We start from the raw sequence: 18,579 nt of genomic DNA on the forward strand, positions 1-18,579 counted from the left end.
AACGCCAAATAAATAGTGCAGGAGCTACTTTTTCAAAACGATACCGCACCGATTTGAACATGGCCATTGTCAACTCTAGAGTGCATCTTGTCATGCGATTTGACCTAACCCTGAACGAGGGCTAAGGCAGACTTGGGCTATCTCCTCCCAGCAATCAGGCCACCAAGCAGGCCGAACAGCTTCCTATTCACATGGAATAGATGTATCAGTTGGTCAGGGGAAGTTGTAAGCAGTCTGTTGCTATGGTTACCTTGCCTGCACAGCAAGTTTTAGTTTCCTAGTGAAATTCCTATGGGGAGTTGTGTCTAAACGGAGCTAGAGGGGTCTTTATATAATCCCTATAACTCACACCGGGCTCAGTCATTTCTATTGTCAGGTATGGAAAGTGTCCATTTTTGTTTTCTGTCAGGGGAATAGCACAGAGATTGACAGAGTTAATTGCAGGGCAGGGAAGGATACACAAACACACCTTGTGGTCTGTACGTCCCATAGCACGTTACTTAGTTACCAAACTTTAGACTGACGCTTTGGAAGCCATTCAGTCAGCTCAGACTTGTATCTAGCACAGGCTGCCTAGGTATAAGCGCAGACAATATTAATAATAATAAATCTAGACGTGTGATGGGACATTGGATGGGGAAAAGTTCCTGATTTCTCCTCAGATTTTGCACTTCAGTCAGGAAACCTTCACATTACAATGCAGTCTTCACTGACTCCGAGGCCGCTCAAGGTAAGGCCATCTTCCTTTTATTAGTCGCTGACCGCTTTATTGTTCGCTTTCTGCTTGACTTAATCGCATATAAAAAAAGGGCTTGTGTCGATGTGCGTTATGGTCATACGCAGATGTTTCCTTTTGAACGCAGCTGCATGCGCTGAAATGGAAAATGTAGTGCTTGACCAGAAAATGCCGCTTTACCTGCAATTCAAAAGCACCTTAACCACTTCTGGACCGGAAGGTTTTGCCCCCCTTAATGACCAGGCCATTTTTTGCGATTCGGCACTGTGTTATTTTAACAGATAATTGCGCTGTCGTGCGATTCTATACCCAAATAAAATAGATTTCCTTTTTTCCCACAAATAGAACTTTCTTTTGGTGGTATTTGATCACCTCTGCGATTTTGGCTATAAACAAAAAAGAGCGACAATTCTGAACAAAAACCCAATATTTTTCACTTTTTGCTGTATAACATTCCCGAATAAAAAAAAAAAAAATCAAATGTTTTCATCATTTAACTACTTAAGCCCTGGAAGATTTTACCCCCTTTCTGACCAGGGCCTATTTTGCGATTCGGCACTGCGTGACTTTAACGGACAATTGCACGGTCGTGCGACGCTGTACCTAAACGAATTTGACGTCCTTTTTTTCCCACAAACAGAGCTTTCTTTTGGTGGTATTTGATCACCTGTGCGATTTTTTGATCATGTGCTATAAACAAAAAAAGAGTGTCAATTTTGCAAAAATAACAATATTTTTCACATTTTTTTATATGAAATTCCCCCCCAAAAAAATGTAAAAATCAAAATTTTTTAACATTTTAGGCCAATTTGTTTTATGCTACATATGTTTGGTAAAAAAAAATCGCAAAAAGCGTATTTTGATTGGTTTGCGCAAAAGTTATTGCTTTTGCTAACTATGGGAAAGATTTTTGTCATTTGTGTTGTTTTTTTTTTTTAATGAGTAATGGCGGCGATCTGCGATTTTTTTTTTTGTTTTGTTTTTTTTTTTTTTTGCGGGACTGCGACATTGCGGTGGACAGATCGGACCCTTGACTGACATTTTTGACACTTTTGGGGTTACCAGTGACATTACTAAAGTAATCAGTGCTATACATATGCACTGTTACTGTAAAAATAACACTGGCAGGGAAGGGGTTAACTTTATTTGAGAGGGAGGGGTTAAGTGTGTCCCTAGGGGGGTGATTCTAACTGTGATTGGATGTGGCTTGAGGTGTAAGAACAGAGATCAACGGTACATTTTTTTGGTTAAAAAAATCGCAATAAGCATATTTTGATTGGTTTGCGCAAAAGTTATTGCGTTTACTAACTACGGGAAAGATTTATGTCATTTTTATTGTTTTTCTTTTTAACTAGTAATGGCGGCGATCTGCAATTTTTTTTTTTTTTTTGCGGGACTGCTACTTTGCGGCGGACAGATCGGACCCTTGACTGACATTTTTTACACTTTTGGGGGTACCAGTGACATTACTACAGTAATCAGTGCTATAAATATGCACTGTTACTGTAAAAATGACACTTGCAGGGAAATTGTTAATTTATTAGACATCCAGGGACTAAGTGTGTCCCTAGGGGCGTGCTTCTAACTGTAAAGGGGCGTGGCTTGTGATGTAACCACAGAGACATACGATCCTACATAGCAGGATCGTATGATCTCTGCAGTTAGATCAGGGAGAATGACAGACAGCTGTGTTTACATCAGCCGCCTGCCTTTCTCCCTCTCCAGCGGGAGATCGCGAGTGACCGGCGGACATCGAAGCCGCCGGTCACTCGCACTGGGATGGCAGTGAACGAGCAGGGGCGGGTCTCTCCCTAACTGCCTAATTTAACCATGTAAATGTCGCACTACTGCACCGCAATCATGCATAGTTACGGTGCAGTTGCACCACAGCTCCATAGGCTTATATGGGTTGCAGTACCTGCCAAATGTGATATGCTGTTGGATTATTGTTGCCACATCTGTACAGATCTAAACGACTATTTAGATGTTCAGATGTGCAGTTAGGCCTGGTTTAAACCTATGCAGGTTGTATTTGATGCATATTCCGGGTGCATTTTGTGTTTTTAATACACATTTTTGATCCGTTAAAGTATATGGAACCAAAAACACAACCTGGCCCTGGCCCTTTCCATAAAATGAACAGATGTGAACATGACCCATAGGAAACCATGTTAAATAGAATGTAGTGTGTTTCTGTAAAACCGAAAACTCACTAAAAATGCATAGGTGTGAACCAGGCCTTAGGGGGAAGTAAAACCAGGTCTCAACCACCTGCTTTTATCGCTTTCTGGCCACACATGTGAATGAGCCTTTAGAGTGCAGGGGAGGACTGGGCCAGGGGGGGAAATTGCCCCCCGGGCCACTCTGATGCCCCGTAAAAGGGCTGCACTGCTTCTGCCACAGACATGCCTAAAGGATTCCTGGTAAAAAGTCTCCACCGCTGACCTATTGAGTGTGGGATAAAGACAAGGACAGAGCGTAGGCCTCCCCCCCCCCCCCCCCAGCATGGATGGTGTAAACTGTGTCTGAACAGAAGCCAGTTCCATGCACCTCTAGAGACTCTCCTCCCCCCGGCCAGCCCGGGATCGAGCTGTCCCAGCTCCCCCTAATCGCCCTCTGCTGGCCAGGTCAGGAACCTGAGTTTGGCAGATGAGTAGAGAGTACCTGGAGTGAAGCTTCAGCCTGGAATGGGGGTCAGGAGGAGGCCGGGAAGAGGAATAGTGGGAGTGGGGCCAATTCGCTGCACCATGGCCTTCTGGTTTGGGCCGAAGGCTGCCAGTCTGCCCCTGTTAGAGTGGCCATACGCATTTCAGTGCAATACAATAGAAGACTGTGAGCAGGAGGTGTCTATTGAAGAAAAGACATAGTATATAGAGCACGGCTTTACATTTTCAATTTACTTCTGCTTTAATTGGCCCAAAGAAACGCAGTGCAATGCAAAGCAGGTCAAGTGCAGCCTCTAAGCCGTCACTTGTACTCTCCACTAAAGTCAATGGCAATTTGCTGATCTGCGTTTCAATCACATAAAAAAACAACTCCCACTGACATGTGCCCTAAATACTACTATAGCCTCAACTCTCTAGGATGAAAAAGTCATATTAAATAAAAACTAAAATAGTAGCTTACCTGCCACTCATTCTAGCAACAACATTCATTTTCACATTAGCCTCCTGTTTTGCTCCTAAATTACATGAGATCTCTGTGCGGTGCAAATTTCAGCCATACAGTTTGTATAGCTGAATTTGCATCGCACTAAACACGCACATGACCCTTTTTTTTTATCCGCAGCAGAATCGGATGGCATATGCCGGTGGTTCACACTAGAGCGATCCGATTCTGTGCGAACTTGCAGATCGCACTGCGATATGCAAACTAAACTGGGGGTGTCGTTAACTTTGAATTGACACCCCCTGCGTATCGCATATGGCAGTGTGAACTGCCAGGGGTGCGGATGCGATGTGGGAACACGCTGTATATATTTGCAGCGTTCCCGCATCGCAGAAGTGTGAACCGGGACTTACAGTGGGTACGGAAAGTATTCAGACCCCCTTAAATTTTTCACTCTTTGTTATATTGCAGCCATTTGCTAAAATCATTTAAGTTCATTCTTCTTCCTCATGAATGTACACATAGCACCCCATACTGACAGAAAAACACAGAATTGTTGACATTGTTGCAGATTTATTAAAAAAGAAAAACTGAAATATCACATGGTCCTAAGTATTCAGACCCTTTGCTCAGTATTTAGTAGAAGCCCCCTTTTGATCTAATACAGCCAGGAGTCTTTTTGGGAAAGATGCAACAAGTCTTTCACACCTGGATTTGGGGATCCTCTGCCATTCCTCCTTGCAGGTCCTCTCCAGTTCTGTCAGGTTGGATGGTAAACGTTGGTGGACAGCCATTTTTAGGTCTCTCCAGAGATGCTCAATTGGGTTTAAGTCAGGGCTCTGGCTGGGCCATTCAAGAACAGTCACGGAGTTGTTGTGAAGCCACTCCTTCGTTATTTTAGCTGTGTGCTTAGGGTCATTGTCTTGTTGGAAGGTAAACCTTCGGCCCAGTCTGAGGTCCAGAGCACTCTGGAGAAGGTTTTTGTCCAGGATATCCCTGTACTTGGCCGCATTCATCTTTCCCTCGATTGCAACCAGTCGTCCTGTCCCTGCAGCTGAAAAACACCCCCACAGCATGATGCTGCCACCACCATGCTTCACTGTTGGGACTGTATTGGACAGGTGATGAGCAGTGCCTGGTTTTCTCCACACATACCGCTTAGAATTAAGGCCAAAAAGTTCTATTTTGGTCTCATCAGACCAGAGAATCTTATTTCTCACCATCTTGGAGTCCTTCAGGTGTTTTTTTTAGCAAACTCCATGCAGGCTTTCATGTGTCTTACACTGAGGAGAGGCTTCCGTCGGGCCACTCTGCCATAAAGCCCCGACTGGTGGAGGGCTGCAGTGATGGTTGACTTTCTACAACTTTCTCCCATCTCCTGACTGCATCTCTGGAGCTCAGCCACAGTGATCTTTGGGTTCTTCTTTACCTCTCTCACCAAGGCTCTTCTCCCCCGATAGCTCAGTTTGGCCGGACGGCCAGCTCTAGGAAGGGTTCTGGTCGTCCCAAACATCTTCCATTTGAGGATTATGGAGGCCACTGTGCTCTTAGGAACCTTAAGTGCAGCAGAAATCTTTTTGTAACCTTGGCCAGATCTGTGCCTTGCCACAATTCTGTCTCTGAGCTCTTCAGGCAGTTCCTTTGACCTCATGATTCTCATTTGCTCTGACATGCATTGTGATCTGGAAGGTCTTATATAGACAGGTGTGTGGCTTTCCTAATCAAGTCCAATCAGTATAATCAAACACAGCTGGACTCAAATGAAGGTGTAGAACCATCTCAAGGATGATCAGAAGAAATGGAAAGCACCTGAGTTAAATATATGAGTGTCACAGCAAAGGGTCTGAATACTTAGGACCATGTGATATTTCAGTTTTTTTCTCTTTTAATAAATCTGCAACAATGTCAACAATTCTGTGTTTTTCTGTCAGTATGGGGTGCTATGTGTACATTCATGAGGAAGAAGAATGAACTTAAATGATTTTAGCAAATGGCTGCAATATAACAAAGAGTGAAAAATTTAAGGGGGTCTGAATACTTTCCGTACCCACTTTAAATACAGGAGAAATATCTGGGAAGAATAAACACACATTATGCTTTCCATATCGAGTTCTTCTGTATTTAGGAGCTCATGCCCATGGGTGTATTGGCCATATAGTGTAAAATATTACAGGATACAGCTGTATGCAGGCATATTCTTATATGTGCGTAAGCCTCTGGAATCTAAATTAGGGCCATACATACATCCGTAGACGTATTTACGCAAGCTGAAATATAGACATATTTCACACTATATGAGCTTTTAATACTGTATGTGTTTACATACATTTAGATGCATCAAAGTATCTTATCTGCTCCTGGACGCACATAATTCTATTTCCGCTAAACTGAATGTACCTAAAGGTAAATGTACAGTGGGAACTGTAACATTTAATATTGTTATATGCATTAATATGCACTGAGAAATGTCCTATACAGTTTGTATATCGTTGCCAGGGTAAATAAAGCCTAAATAACATCATAGCTTTAGCTCAGTCAAATGGGTAATACGGCTACTAAGGCTGGGTGCACACTTGAAACGAATGACAGCAGGGGTCCGGTGCGTCCCTGTTCTCTGTTTCATGGGCGAATCAGGCCCAAATTTTTGCCTAAATTCAGACCTGAAACTGAGCCAAAGACGCACTGGACCCCTATGCAATTCGCTGTGCAGCCAGCCCGGAGATGTGTGAATCCGCTCCCTTGAGAGCCGGTCACATCTGTTGTCATGTCAGGCTGGGAAACCCGCATCCAATTCGCATAAGTGTGAACACAGCCTAAAGCTAAAAATAAAAACTCCAAAAATAGTAAAGCCTCGTACACACAATCAGATTATCGGACACATTTTTGTATGCATTCGTTCATTTCCGAGCATGCGTAGTCTTGCTCTTACGATTATTTTTCATCCGAAAACTGGACGTTGTGTTCACGTAAGATAAAAATTTTACAGCCTAAACATTCAGCTTTTGTCCTGTGAAAATTTGTAATCGGCTGTCGAAAGCACCAGACTAAGGATCTGAATATCGGCAGATCGTTTGTCGGACTAAAATTTTTCTTCTGATTTTCTTATCCTGTGTATCCTGGGCCTTAAAGCGGAGCTCCGCCCCCCCCTCCAAAAATTAAAAGTGAGTATGTGTAGCTGCTGACTTTTAATATCAGGACACTTAGGACTCTTACCTGTTTCCATCGGCTGTCGGGTGCTGCCTCCGCCATTGCCGGTAAGGGCACCGACTTGTGGCTTCACGGGCGGGTCCCTACTGCGCACGCATTCGGATTGGATCAGTGGCGGGGGGGGTAGGAGGAGGGGGCCAAACTTTGCCGCGACACCATTTCCCATAAGTGGGGAAGGGCACCTGTCAAAAACAGGTACCCCTTCCCCCCTGAAAGGTGCCAAATGTGGCACCAGGGGGGGGGGAGCAAATGAGCGGAAGTTCCACTTTGGGGTGGAACTCCGCTTTAAGTTACTGTTACTCTATACTCGTTCCAACAGTAATATTGCCAGATTCTTATCTTCCAGTCCTAGAGGGTCAGTGTTGGCCATAAACTGTTTAAATATCAGCCGGTTCCTGATGAACACATTTGGTGACCCTGTTGGGTGCCCCCCAAACGACATCCATCCACTAAAAAATCGAAAGAGCTGCATGGAATATTGTCAGCCTAACATCGCCTGCATCAGATGCAACTACTATTTGGATATTTTGACAGCCGGTAGGGCTGTATGTATATACATTATATAATTTCTGCACGTTATTTTTTTTGTTTGCTCATGTGATGGTTTTGGTGGTAATATAACATTCCAGAGATGTCATAAGGGTGTTGCACTGTGTTACTATAGCTTACCTCACTGTATAGCATTCATAAATTATTTAGACCCCTTCACTTTTTTCAATTATATTATGTTGCAGCCAGATACTGGAATTGTGTACATTTGTTTTTTTCCCCATTAATCTACACTAAGTACCCCATATTGACAAAGCGAAAGCAGAGTTTTAGAAATGTCATAAATGTATTAAAAATAAAAAAACTGAAATATTACATTGGCATAAGTTTTCAGACCCTTTGCAACAACACTTGAAATTTAGCCCAGGTCTCTCCTATTTCTCTTGATCGTTGCTGAGATGTTTCTGCACCTTGATTGGAGCTTTTGCAGGCTTTCATGTGTTTTGCACTGAGGAGAGGGTTCCGTCTAGCTAGCCACTCTGTCGTAAAGATCAGATTGGTGGAAGGATGCAGTGATGGTTGTCCTTCTCAAATTTTGTTCCGTCTCCACACAGGATCTCTGGAGTTCAGAGTGACCATCTGGTTCTTGGTCACTTCTCTTAGTGAGGCCCTTCTCCCCTGATTGCTCTGAGTGACCAGCTCTTGGAAGAGTCCTGGTTGTGCCAAATTTCTTCCATTTGAGAATTATGGCGGCCATTGTGCTTAGTGCAGCAGCCATTTTTTTTGTTGCTTTCCCCAGATCTGTGCCTTGCAAAATTCCTGTCTATGAGCTCTGAAGGCAATTCCATTGACCTCATGGCTTTTGCTCTGATACCATATGCATTGTCAGCTGTGAGTTGTTTTGTAGAGAGGTGTTTGCCTTTCCAAATCATGTCCAATCAATTTATTTTACCACAGGAGGACTCCAAGCAAGGTATAGAAACATCTCAGAAATGATCAGGAGAAATGGGAGGCACCTGAGCTAAATTTCAGTGTAGTTAAATGAGAAAAAAAAAATAATTTAAACAACGGTAGTATCAGGCTGCAACATAACAAAACTGAAAAAAGTGAAGGGGGTCTGAATACTTTATGAATGCACATGTTTGATTGTTCTCTGCAATTTGTAAGGGTCCTTTCACACGGGCGGTCCGTATGTCTGTTTTTTCCTCCCATCCATTTGCGGATGAAAAACAGACATAATGCATGTCAATGGGATTGCGGATGTCAGCGGATGACCATCCGATTTGCGTCCTTTCCGTTCAGTTCCGTTTTTTGGAACGGAAGAGAACCCTATTTTTCTTCTATTTAAAAAACAGAACGGATGCAAAAACGGATGTCAGTGGTGTCATCTGCTGACATTCGCAATCCCATTGACATATATTATCTCCATTTATCATCCGCAAACGGATGGGATGATAAAAGGACAAACAGAACGCACACTCCGTGTCCATTTAAAAAAAAAAAAGTCACTGAGCGGAGGAAAAAACCGAACGGACCGTGTGAAAGGACCCTATGCTTTCTGAAGAAGGGAACCCTTGTGGCGCCAAATTGTTGGCTTTACGATGCAAATGTTTTAAATAAACTGTGAAAGAAACTTTCCTCTGCAGTGTTGGTGACTTTAGATACTTTACAAAACTGTTTACGGAGGAACTTTACCCCTCTTACCCTTTTTGCTGGGTTGCGCTCAACGTACTAATATGCCAAGAAAATCCAGCATTGTCCTGCTGTGATCCGCAGCTCCACCAGCGCATGCCATTATGAGCCAGCTGTCACTTCTAGGTCTTTGCAGCTGCTCCTCTGATGACAAGACACTGGATCCTTCCCGCTCCAGCTGCTGGGTGGAAGCCAATGCCTCCTGAGATACTGTATCTGATAAAGACCTCCCAGGAGGCTGCTGGAGCAGGGCTAGGCAAAAATAGAGGCAGGGGACAGGGTGGAACAACCCCCCCCCCCCCCCAAAATAAAAAATGTCAGCTTTTCAAGTATGCAAGGGTTTGCAAATCTGCACAGTGCTCTTTAGCTGTCAAGCCATAAATTTAGCTTGGGTGTGAAATCATTAGTATGCGAACCTTTATTTCTCACCATCATTATTTTATTGGAATCTCAAATGATGCTTTCCTGATCTCTTCTCACACCTTTTTGAGACTCACAGTTATTTTAATGAGTGATAACCCATGTAATAACGTGTATATCTAGCCATCCAGGAATCATTCAGCAAAAATAATTCATAGCTCTGATTTTTTCAAATTGATTGAAATTGATTAGGGGAAGTTTCTGTGGGTGCCTGTGGGTTACAACACATCATTTCACTTTGTGCCAACTTAGATTTGTAGATTTTTGAACTAAAGTTTCTACAAACTTTCCTACGAAACTTCTCAATACATCAGATGACTTGCCAAATGTCATTTGAAAATACTTAAAAAATTTGTCTGCTTTTAAAGAAAAGATTTTGAAAAGAATGGACTTTAATGAGCGAAATGCACTGTTCGAAATATGTTCATTCGAGAAAAAGTTCCCGCTTCTTTGAATTTTTTGTCACTGTATTAGAAAACTTATGTCGACCTGACCTCACTGATAACTAAAAAATTGAACGAATGTTCTTAAAATGAATATTTTTAACAAAATTTTACTAGATCGTGGTCAGTTTTATTGACTCTTTCCAGTCCTCTATCTCTTTATTAACTGTACCCAGCCAGTGTGTCAGGAACATCTTAACAAACATCTTTCCCTTTAAAAAAGAGCTTCTAGCTCCATATTTTGGCTGTCACTGTCATTGATGATTGGAATCTAGACCTGACCATGATGTTAAGCACCGAATCATTGCAGAGAAATTTTCCCTGCAAAGTTTCTTCAGAAACAAAGATTTCCAGGAAATGATTCCAGGATGATGATTGGTAATGATTAAGCGATCTGTGGAATCGCGGAAACGCGTTTACCTGTCCCGTGTCTATGTAAGCATTGTGTGCATTCATGTGTATGGGGAATTAAACACTTCGTTCTTCAACTTCTCCTGAGTGCGGTCACATTTTCTTTGATTTATTGGACCATTGGATGACGGATCCGACCTGCACCGGAGCAATATACCTCACCTGAGCGGCTTTTTCCTGTTACTTACATTGTTTACATCCACCTACCTCTGAGTCTGTCCAGGTCATTTTTAGTTTCTTAGTACGGTTAGTACCTAAACATGACAGTTTGGAGGTTTAAACAGACACCATTCCATTAATGTGGCACCCCATAGATCCAACATAGGACTCCAAACATACATTGTCAAAATGTGGACAAAAAACTGAATGGGCATGGATGTCACAAAAGTGACATCAGTCCCGTTCTGTTAATCAGCAAGGGATCTGTTTATGGATTCTTGTGGAGTGGAGAAAACCCATGTGAAAGGATCCTTACAGGAAGCATCTTTATTTGGAATTCTATTTAAGCAAGAGCGTTACTTTCAAGTGTATGTAGTGGTAACATTTATGCAATGTAAAATAGAAAGCGCTGCAAACTTAAATAGCATATTGCTTTCTATTTTCATTGCTTTACTGCTAAACATACCAGTTGATCCTGCCAGTAAATGAGGGAGATTGAGCTTTTTGTATGAGGGTGATGTTGCTCATGCAGCCATTCTAACTCTCTACAGTGATGTAAGTTTTTAGCTTATGGTGCAGAACTACAAGCAGCCGAAGAACTACAAGATCATGTAGTGATGCAGCCTCAAGGCTTTATGGAAAATGTACATAACATTAATGTTCATGCCTCAATTGGTTTATCAGCTTATATATTCAGCAAAATCACTTGACTGTGTCTTCTAAAATTCCCTTTTTTTGCCTCCAGGTATCATTTACTTTAATTGAAGGCCATGATATCATTTTGTTTTCTGACATTGATTTGTGATTTAAATATTTTCCATTAAACGTCCCCCTAGCTACTAAACAAATCTCCCAATTACACTGGCATGTGGTTAGAATGTTGCCTACTTGCAGGTAAGACATTGGGCACTGGAGGCAGAGGAGGAGCTGTATAGAGGGTTGCTGGAGATGGAGGAAAGAGGCAGCACAGAGGGATGGTTGATTCGGAGGGGACAAGAGTGCAAGGGAGACAGTGGCGCTATATGAGGGGAAAGACACAATGGAAATCTGTAGGCAGATAGGAGAAGCAGTACTGTGGTGGAGGAAAAGGGTAATATAATGAGGGAGTACCGGAGACATAAGGAACAGTATGGTTGGTGCTGGAGACAGAGGGGGGAAGAAATTCACGGGAAGCAGAGACAGATATGAGGATCAATACCAGGGGGATGCTAAAGAAAGGGGCAGTATAGTGGTGCTGTATGAGAGAAGCACATTTTTGGCAGATCTGATTTTGCGCAAATTTGTAATAATTCTATATTTTTAGAAGAAAATGTATTAAATTTCTTTTTAATTTTTCATAAACGCAGGGTAATTTCCAGGTTTGTCTTTAAATATTAAAGATTAGACTATTTTTAGTTAATCATTTGCAACTCAAAATTGTCTGCAAAACAGCAGCAAATACATCTAAAGGGTTTCTAAACCAAGGTTCTTTGTAACCCTGAGGTTCCTTGAGCAATAAGGGCTCTTTCACACACTCCGTCCGCTGGACGGAGTCCGTTTTTCTCAGCGGGGGAACGAGCCGCCGATCCCCCGCTGAGCAGCAGGAGGACAGCTGTGTCTCCGCGCTGTGTGTGGAGACACAGCTGACAGTTCCCCATGCATTTCTATGGGGGAAATCGGATGTCAACGGACCGTCAGTCCGTTCTCACCCGATCCCATTCGATCCGATCCGCTGGACGGATGGAAAATAGGGTTTCCATCCGTCCAGATTTGACGGATCGGATCGGGTCGGATGTCAGCGGACATGTCTCCGCTGACATCCGATGCCCCATAGGAATGCATGGGGGGACCGTTCAGATCCGCCAAAAAAACGGACAGGCGGATCTGAACGGTCCGCCTGTGTGAAAGGGGCCTAAAGAGTTCCTACCTCTCAATAACCACTGATATCAATTCTCTTTTCAACCGTGAGTACGGGGGCAGTTTTCCCACTAATCAACTAATTAAGCGTGTCCTTTTCCCACTGACCACTAAGGCCCCTTTCACACATGCTGTCCGTTTGTCCGTTTTTCATCCATCCGTTGACGGATGAAAAACGGACATCAATGTATCTCTATGTAAAAACGGATGACAACAGATGATCATCCGTTAACATCCGTTTTCATCCACTTCCATCAATGTCCGTTTTTTTGAACGTATGAATGCCCTATTTTTCATCCGTCAAAAAAACGGATCGGACGAAAAACGGATGACAACGGATGAAAAACGGATGACAATGGATGAAAAACAGTTAACTGACGAAAAACGGATGAAAAACGGATAACAACTGACGAAAAACGGATGAAAAACGGATAACAACTGATGAAAAACGGATAACAACTGACGAAAAACGGATGGAAAACTGATACATTTTGACGTGACTGAACTGATGAACTGAACGGACGGTATGTGTGAAAGGGGCCTAATATAAGGGTTCCATCTCACATTGGTCACTAATGTGTGGGACCACTTCATCGACTACTAATTTAAATAGGAACTTTTTCACTGACCACCAATGTAAGAGGCACTACAGTTTTCATTGTCGGGGTTTCCTTTCTGGCCATTATTAATATTTATTTAATTTTATGATTGTTACTGAAACATTTTTTTCTTATAGAGTAAGGGAGTGTTAAAAACAATCTGCTCTCTGTGTCAAATATGCTAGATACACTGCATTCTTTTTTCAATAATGAAAAATTTAGCAGGGGTTCCCCAAGGCATGAAAATGATTTCAAGGGTATTAAAAGGTTGATAAAGTTTGCTCTAAATTGTAAATAGGTGACCAATTGCAACACTTTTATTCACATCTCTCCATGTCCTCCTTGGTGCGTTTTATATTATTATTTTTATGAACGTTTTTGCATGTCGAATCGCTTTTCACATGTGTTTTCATGTGTGATGCTTTTTTGGTTTTAGCAAATAAGGATTATTTTCCTGTAGTGACATCAATGAATATGCTTCCTGGTTTTGTGTCTTGTGTTGAGGAAGCATGGCTGATTTCATAGTGCTGTTTGCAGCTGCCACAAGTGCTTTTTATACGCCTCATCATCTCAGCAGCAGCAGCCTCTTCTGCATCTCTCTTGATCTTTCTAGTAGCGATGGTAAGGATCATAGAGGTAGGGGAGACTATGAGCCTCCCTGATGAGTGCTTCAGGGCATGTTCACATGGATGGCTTCCCTTGCAGCCCCTCTAAAACAGAGTGGTAGCAAAGTGGTAGAGCAGCAGCTCCAGGCATTTAGGAGACAATACTGCCACTTTCTGAATACCCCTCTTATTTTGGCAGTTGAATGAGAATGGGAAGGATCATAGAGGTAGGGGAGACTATGAGCCTCCCTGATGAGTGCTTCGGGGCTTGTTCACATGGATGACAACCCTTGCTGCCTCTCTGAAACAGAGTGGTAGTGAAGTGGTAGAGAGCGGCTTCAGGCATTTAGGAGACAATACTGCCCCTTTCTGAATACCCCTTTTATTTTGGCAGTTGAATGAGGATTTTTTATTGTAAATATGTCTTTTGTTCATGATTGCAGTACGATCCCATTCACTTAGCGGATAAAACATATTTGCAGAATGCAGGGGGAGGAGGATATAATTTTGCTTTTCAGTCATAGCAGCCGCATATGCACAGCCCCAAGTTACTACATAATATTTTTTTAGATGGGTTCAACTGCCTGTTTGTATTTTTTTATACATTTATTTTATGCATTTCTAAGTACATATAAAAATGTGATCCAGACCTTAAAGCTCATGAATTTAACATGAAACCCAAAGCAGGGCCCTAAATTAATTCTTCTGCCCCATGCATTTGGGGATAACTAATATGTGCTGTTTAATAGGTGTTTACATATGCATGTGCATCCAAACTGTATGTATGTGTATGCATGTAGGTGTTTATGTGTATGATGGGTACTTTATTTTTTTATATATTAATATTTTTGAACCCCCCCCTCCCACAGTGTGGGGAGGATTGAACCAGCCAGCAAAGGCAGACATTGGTGAATATTCCTTCTAACGGGTAGAAATGCTTGCTGTACACCATGCCCCTCAGGCAAGTCTTTACAAGATTAAGGGTGGCCATACATACTTTACATGGATCAAAATGTAGCCAAGTCAACAGGGATTCACAGAGGTGCTAAACAGCAGAAGACCATGTTTGTTATCAGGCAGCATTCTTTTGGCTTTCAAATCACTCTACTGGTGGGGGACACCAACAAGGGGAGCAATGTAATCTACAAACCCAAATCCAAAAAAGTTGGGACACTGTACCAATTGTGAGTAAAAAAGGAATGGACTAATTTACAAATCTCATAAACGTATATTTTATTCACAATATAATATAGATAACATATCAAATGTTGAAAGTGAGACATTTTGAAATGTCATGCCAAATATTGGCTCATTTTGGATTTCATGAGAGCTACACATTCCAAAAAAGTTGGGACAGGTAGCAATAAGAGGCCGGAAAAGTTAAATGTACATATAAGGAACAGCTGGAGGACCAATTTTCAACCTATTGGGTATAAAAAGAGCCTCTCAGAGTGGCAGTGTCCCTCAGAAGTCAAGATGGGCAGAGGATCACCAATTCCCCCAATGATGCGGCGAAAAATAGTGGAGCAATATCAGAAAGGGGTTACTCAGAGAAAAATTGCAAAGAGTTTGAAGTTATCATCATCTACAGTGCATAATATCCTCCAAAGATTTAGAGAATCTGGAACAATTTCTGTGCGTAAGGGTCAAGGCTGAAAAACCATATTGGATGCCCGTGATCTTCGGGCCCTTAGACGGCACTGCATCACATACAGGAATGCTACTGTAATGGAAATCACAACATGGGCTCAGGAATACTTCCAGAAAACATTATCGGTGAACACAATCCACCGTGCCATTCGCTGTTGCCAGCTAAAACTCTATAGGCCAAAAAAGAAGCCAAATCTAAACATGATCCAGAAGCGCAGGTGTTTTCTCTGGGCCAAGGCTCATTTAAAATGGACTGTGGCAAAGTGGAAAACTGTTCTGTGGTCAGACGAATCAAAATTTGAAGTTCTTTTTGGAAAACTGGGATGCCTTGTCATCCGGACTAAAGAGGACAAGGACAACCCAAGTTGTTCTCAGCGCTCAGTTTAGAAGCCTGCATCTCTGATGTTATGGGGTTGCATGAGTGCGTGTGGTATGGGCAGCTTACACATCTGGAAAGGCACCATCAATGCTGAAGGTATATCCAAGTTCTAGAACAACATATGCTCCCATCCAGATGTTGTCTCTTGCAGGGAAGACCTTTCATTTTCCAACATGACAATGCCAGACCACATACTGCATCAATTACAACATCATGGCTGTGTAGAAGGAGGATCTGGGTACTGAAATGGCCAGCCTGCAGTCCAGATCTTTCCCCCATAGAAAAAATTGGCGCATCATAAAGAGGAAGATGCAACAAAGAAGACCTAAGACAGTTGAGCAACTAAAAACCTGTATTAGACAAGAATGGGACAACATTCCTATTCCTAAACTTGGGCAACTTGTCTCCTCAGTCCCCAGACATTTGCAGGACATTTGCAGACTGTTAAAAAATGAAGAGGGGGTGCCACACAGTGGTAAACATGGCCTTGTCCCAACTTTTTTGAGATGTGTTGATGCCATAAAATTTAAAATCAATGTATTTTTCCCTTAAAATTATACATTTTCTCAGTTTAAACATTTGATATGTCATCTATGTTGTATTCTGAATAAAATATTGAAATTTGAAACTTCCACATCATTGCATTCTGTTTTTATTCACAATTTGTACAGTGTCCCAACTTTTTTGGAATCGGGTTTGTAATATAAATAATTTAGGTGGCCCACTGCACTGTGCTGCTCCCTGTAATGCAAGCCTGAACTATGCGGTGTGGTTAATTTCAGCCCCATTGTTCAGGAGGCAAGATTCAGAACTGTCTGCCAAGCACTTTCGTTTGCCAACCATGTAAGTCCAGCCGTAGTGCCCCAGTGACCCAGACATTTTAGTCACTTGCTACAGTGTAATTCAACCTCTTGTCTGCAATCATGTAATTTACAGCACAATGAAATTAGTGTATTGAAAATAAAGTGACCGCTGACAAGTGCTCATTAGCAAATGAATTCAATGTCCCATGTAGTTTAGCTGGGACAAACAACAAGGAAAAGAAAAGCAGAACAATACGTTTTTTAAAGCTTTACTACAGGCAGGCACACACACAAAAAATACATATGCATTAAAAAAATCAATAAAGCAGAACTATTATTTCTCTTTCGTTCATTGACGGACACAGCTCCTGATCTTCTTAACCATTGTGTTATACTGCCCTCTACAGGGTTAGAACACTAGGCAGAATAAAGTCTGGCTATGCCTATGGGCAGTCCTAGGGGGTATACCCCCTCTCTCTGCTATAGGTACTCAGTTTTTTCTGCATAGTCCTAGTTCCTTGCTGGGATCTCTGGTCCTGGCAATTTTTTCTTTTTAGATAGAATATTTTTCTACAATGAACTGCCGGACCGGGCAACGGGCTGGATAATCTAGATCCAATGGTCATCCCAGTCTGGCCAGCGAGCGCGCGCAGACCTCAGCTCTGTGCTAGGACGGGGGCTGGCCTGGGAGTTAAACGCCTCGTGAGGTCACATACGCCCGGGTCTCGGCTCGAATTGCAGCGTTCCTCCTGGCCGATAGCCCCCCATTTCGATGAAGAGGAGGTTCTGTCTAAAGTGGTGCCCGCCTGGTTTCTGGTATGGTAATTAACTGTCCCCCTCTCCCCCTGGAGGGTTTTGGGGTGGACGTGGGTCCCTCCATAGGACGGTTCCCCTCCTTCCCGTTAGGCATCCTCCTAATCAGTCTGGTGTCCCCTGTTGGCCATCTCTCCCCCCATCCGCCCCCCCCTTCACTGACGCTGGGGCTGTGAAGTGGCCTGGTCCACCACCTAGGGTGGGGGCAGGGTGTTGTGCTGGCAGTTGGGGCTGGGGGGGGTGCACCGCTGGTGACCAGGTGATCGGCTGGGGGGCTGTACCTGGTGGGGGCTCATGACCGGGCCCCCCTCTTCCTACCCGTGCCATTTTCTGAGGCCTAGGAAACCCCTCCTGGGTCCCTGGGAGCCTCGTGGTGCCGCACAGGGCTGCCATTTTTTTGTAACCTGTGTGCTGTAATGCACGACGGCCATGTTTTGTGTAGCCCAGTGGCCATTTTCCAGTAGTCCAGCATTGGAAATAGCAATGGCCATGACAGTAGAGCCTTCCTGGGCAGCGATTTCAACTGTGGGAGCCCCTCCTCATCCCCTGGTGCTGACTCCTGGATCACTTTTATTTCCTGATCGCCGGTCTCCCTCTCTACTGAGGATCGATTGGTGCTCTGTGGCTGGCAGCCGGGTGGGCTGCCAGAGCAGTGGGGGTTGACCCTTAGCAATGTTTTACACTTTTTTGCGGGGTCCCCCTGGTGACTCATGGAGTCTATGGAGCACATCTCCCCACCTGATCCCCTCTGAGGCTGTGGGGCCCTCCAGGTCCAATCCATCCATTGATACCATCGATACCCTGATGGCAGTCCTAGGGTCCTTGGTGTCCTTGGTGGAGGTGGCTTTTGGGCAACGGGCTTGCAAAAAGCGCCCCCCGCCTTCCCCTGCCTTATCTGTCTCATCAGATCCTGAATCTGATTCAGTCGTCGCTGACGTTGGTCACCCTGCTGGGTCTGCGACCACGCGTCCTGAATCCTCAGATAGTGAGGAGGATTCATCCACTTTTGCAACTGCGTACGAAAAGGCGCTGGTGGACGCACTGATTTTAGCTTTGCATAAGACCTTAAAGATGGAAGTTGCAGCTGCGGCAGGGGCGCAGGTTCCCTTTGGCATTCACAACCCATCCAGAGTGGAAAAGGTGTTCTCTTTCCCCCTCCTATGAATTGT

At 43.4% G+C, this 18,579-nt stretch overlaps 1 protein-coding gene across 1 annotated transcript in view; it reads left to right on the top strand.

Annotated features, from left to right (window-relative positions):
* Positions 1 to 597: 597 nt before the first annotated feature.
* Positions 598 to 18,579, top strand: part of LOC309558644 (dynein axonemal heavy chain 3-like) — a gene marked incomplete at its 3' end in the record, with an annotated part of 260,568 nt that continues 242,586 nt past the window's right edge. The window contains exon 1 of the mRNA XM_082261711.1: positions 598 to 730. Within this exon, the coding sequence (XP_082117837.1) occupies positions 698 to 730 (33 nt within the window). The 5' untranslated portion in view covers positions 598 to 697. The remainder of the gene's footprint in view (positions 731 to 18,579) is intronic.

This window comes from Pelophylax lessonae (assembly GCF_965119305.1).
Source record: "Pelophylax lessonae genome assembly, chromosome: 6".
Taxonomy (NCBI): Eukaryota; Metazoa; Chordata; class Amphibia; order Anura; family Ranidae; genus Pelophylax; species Pelophylax lessonae.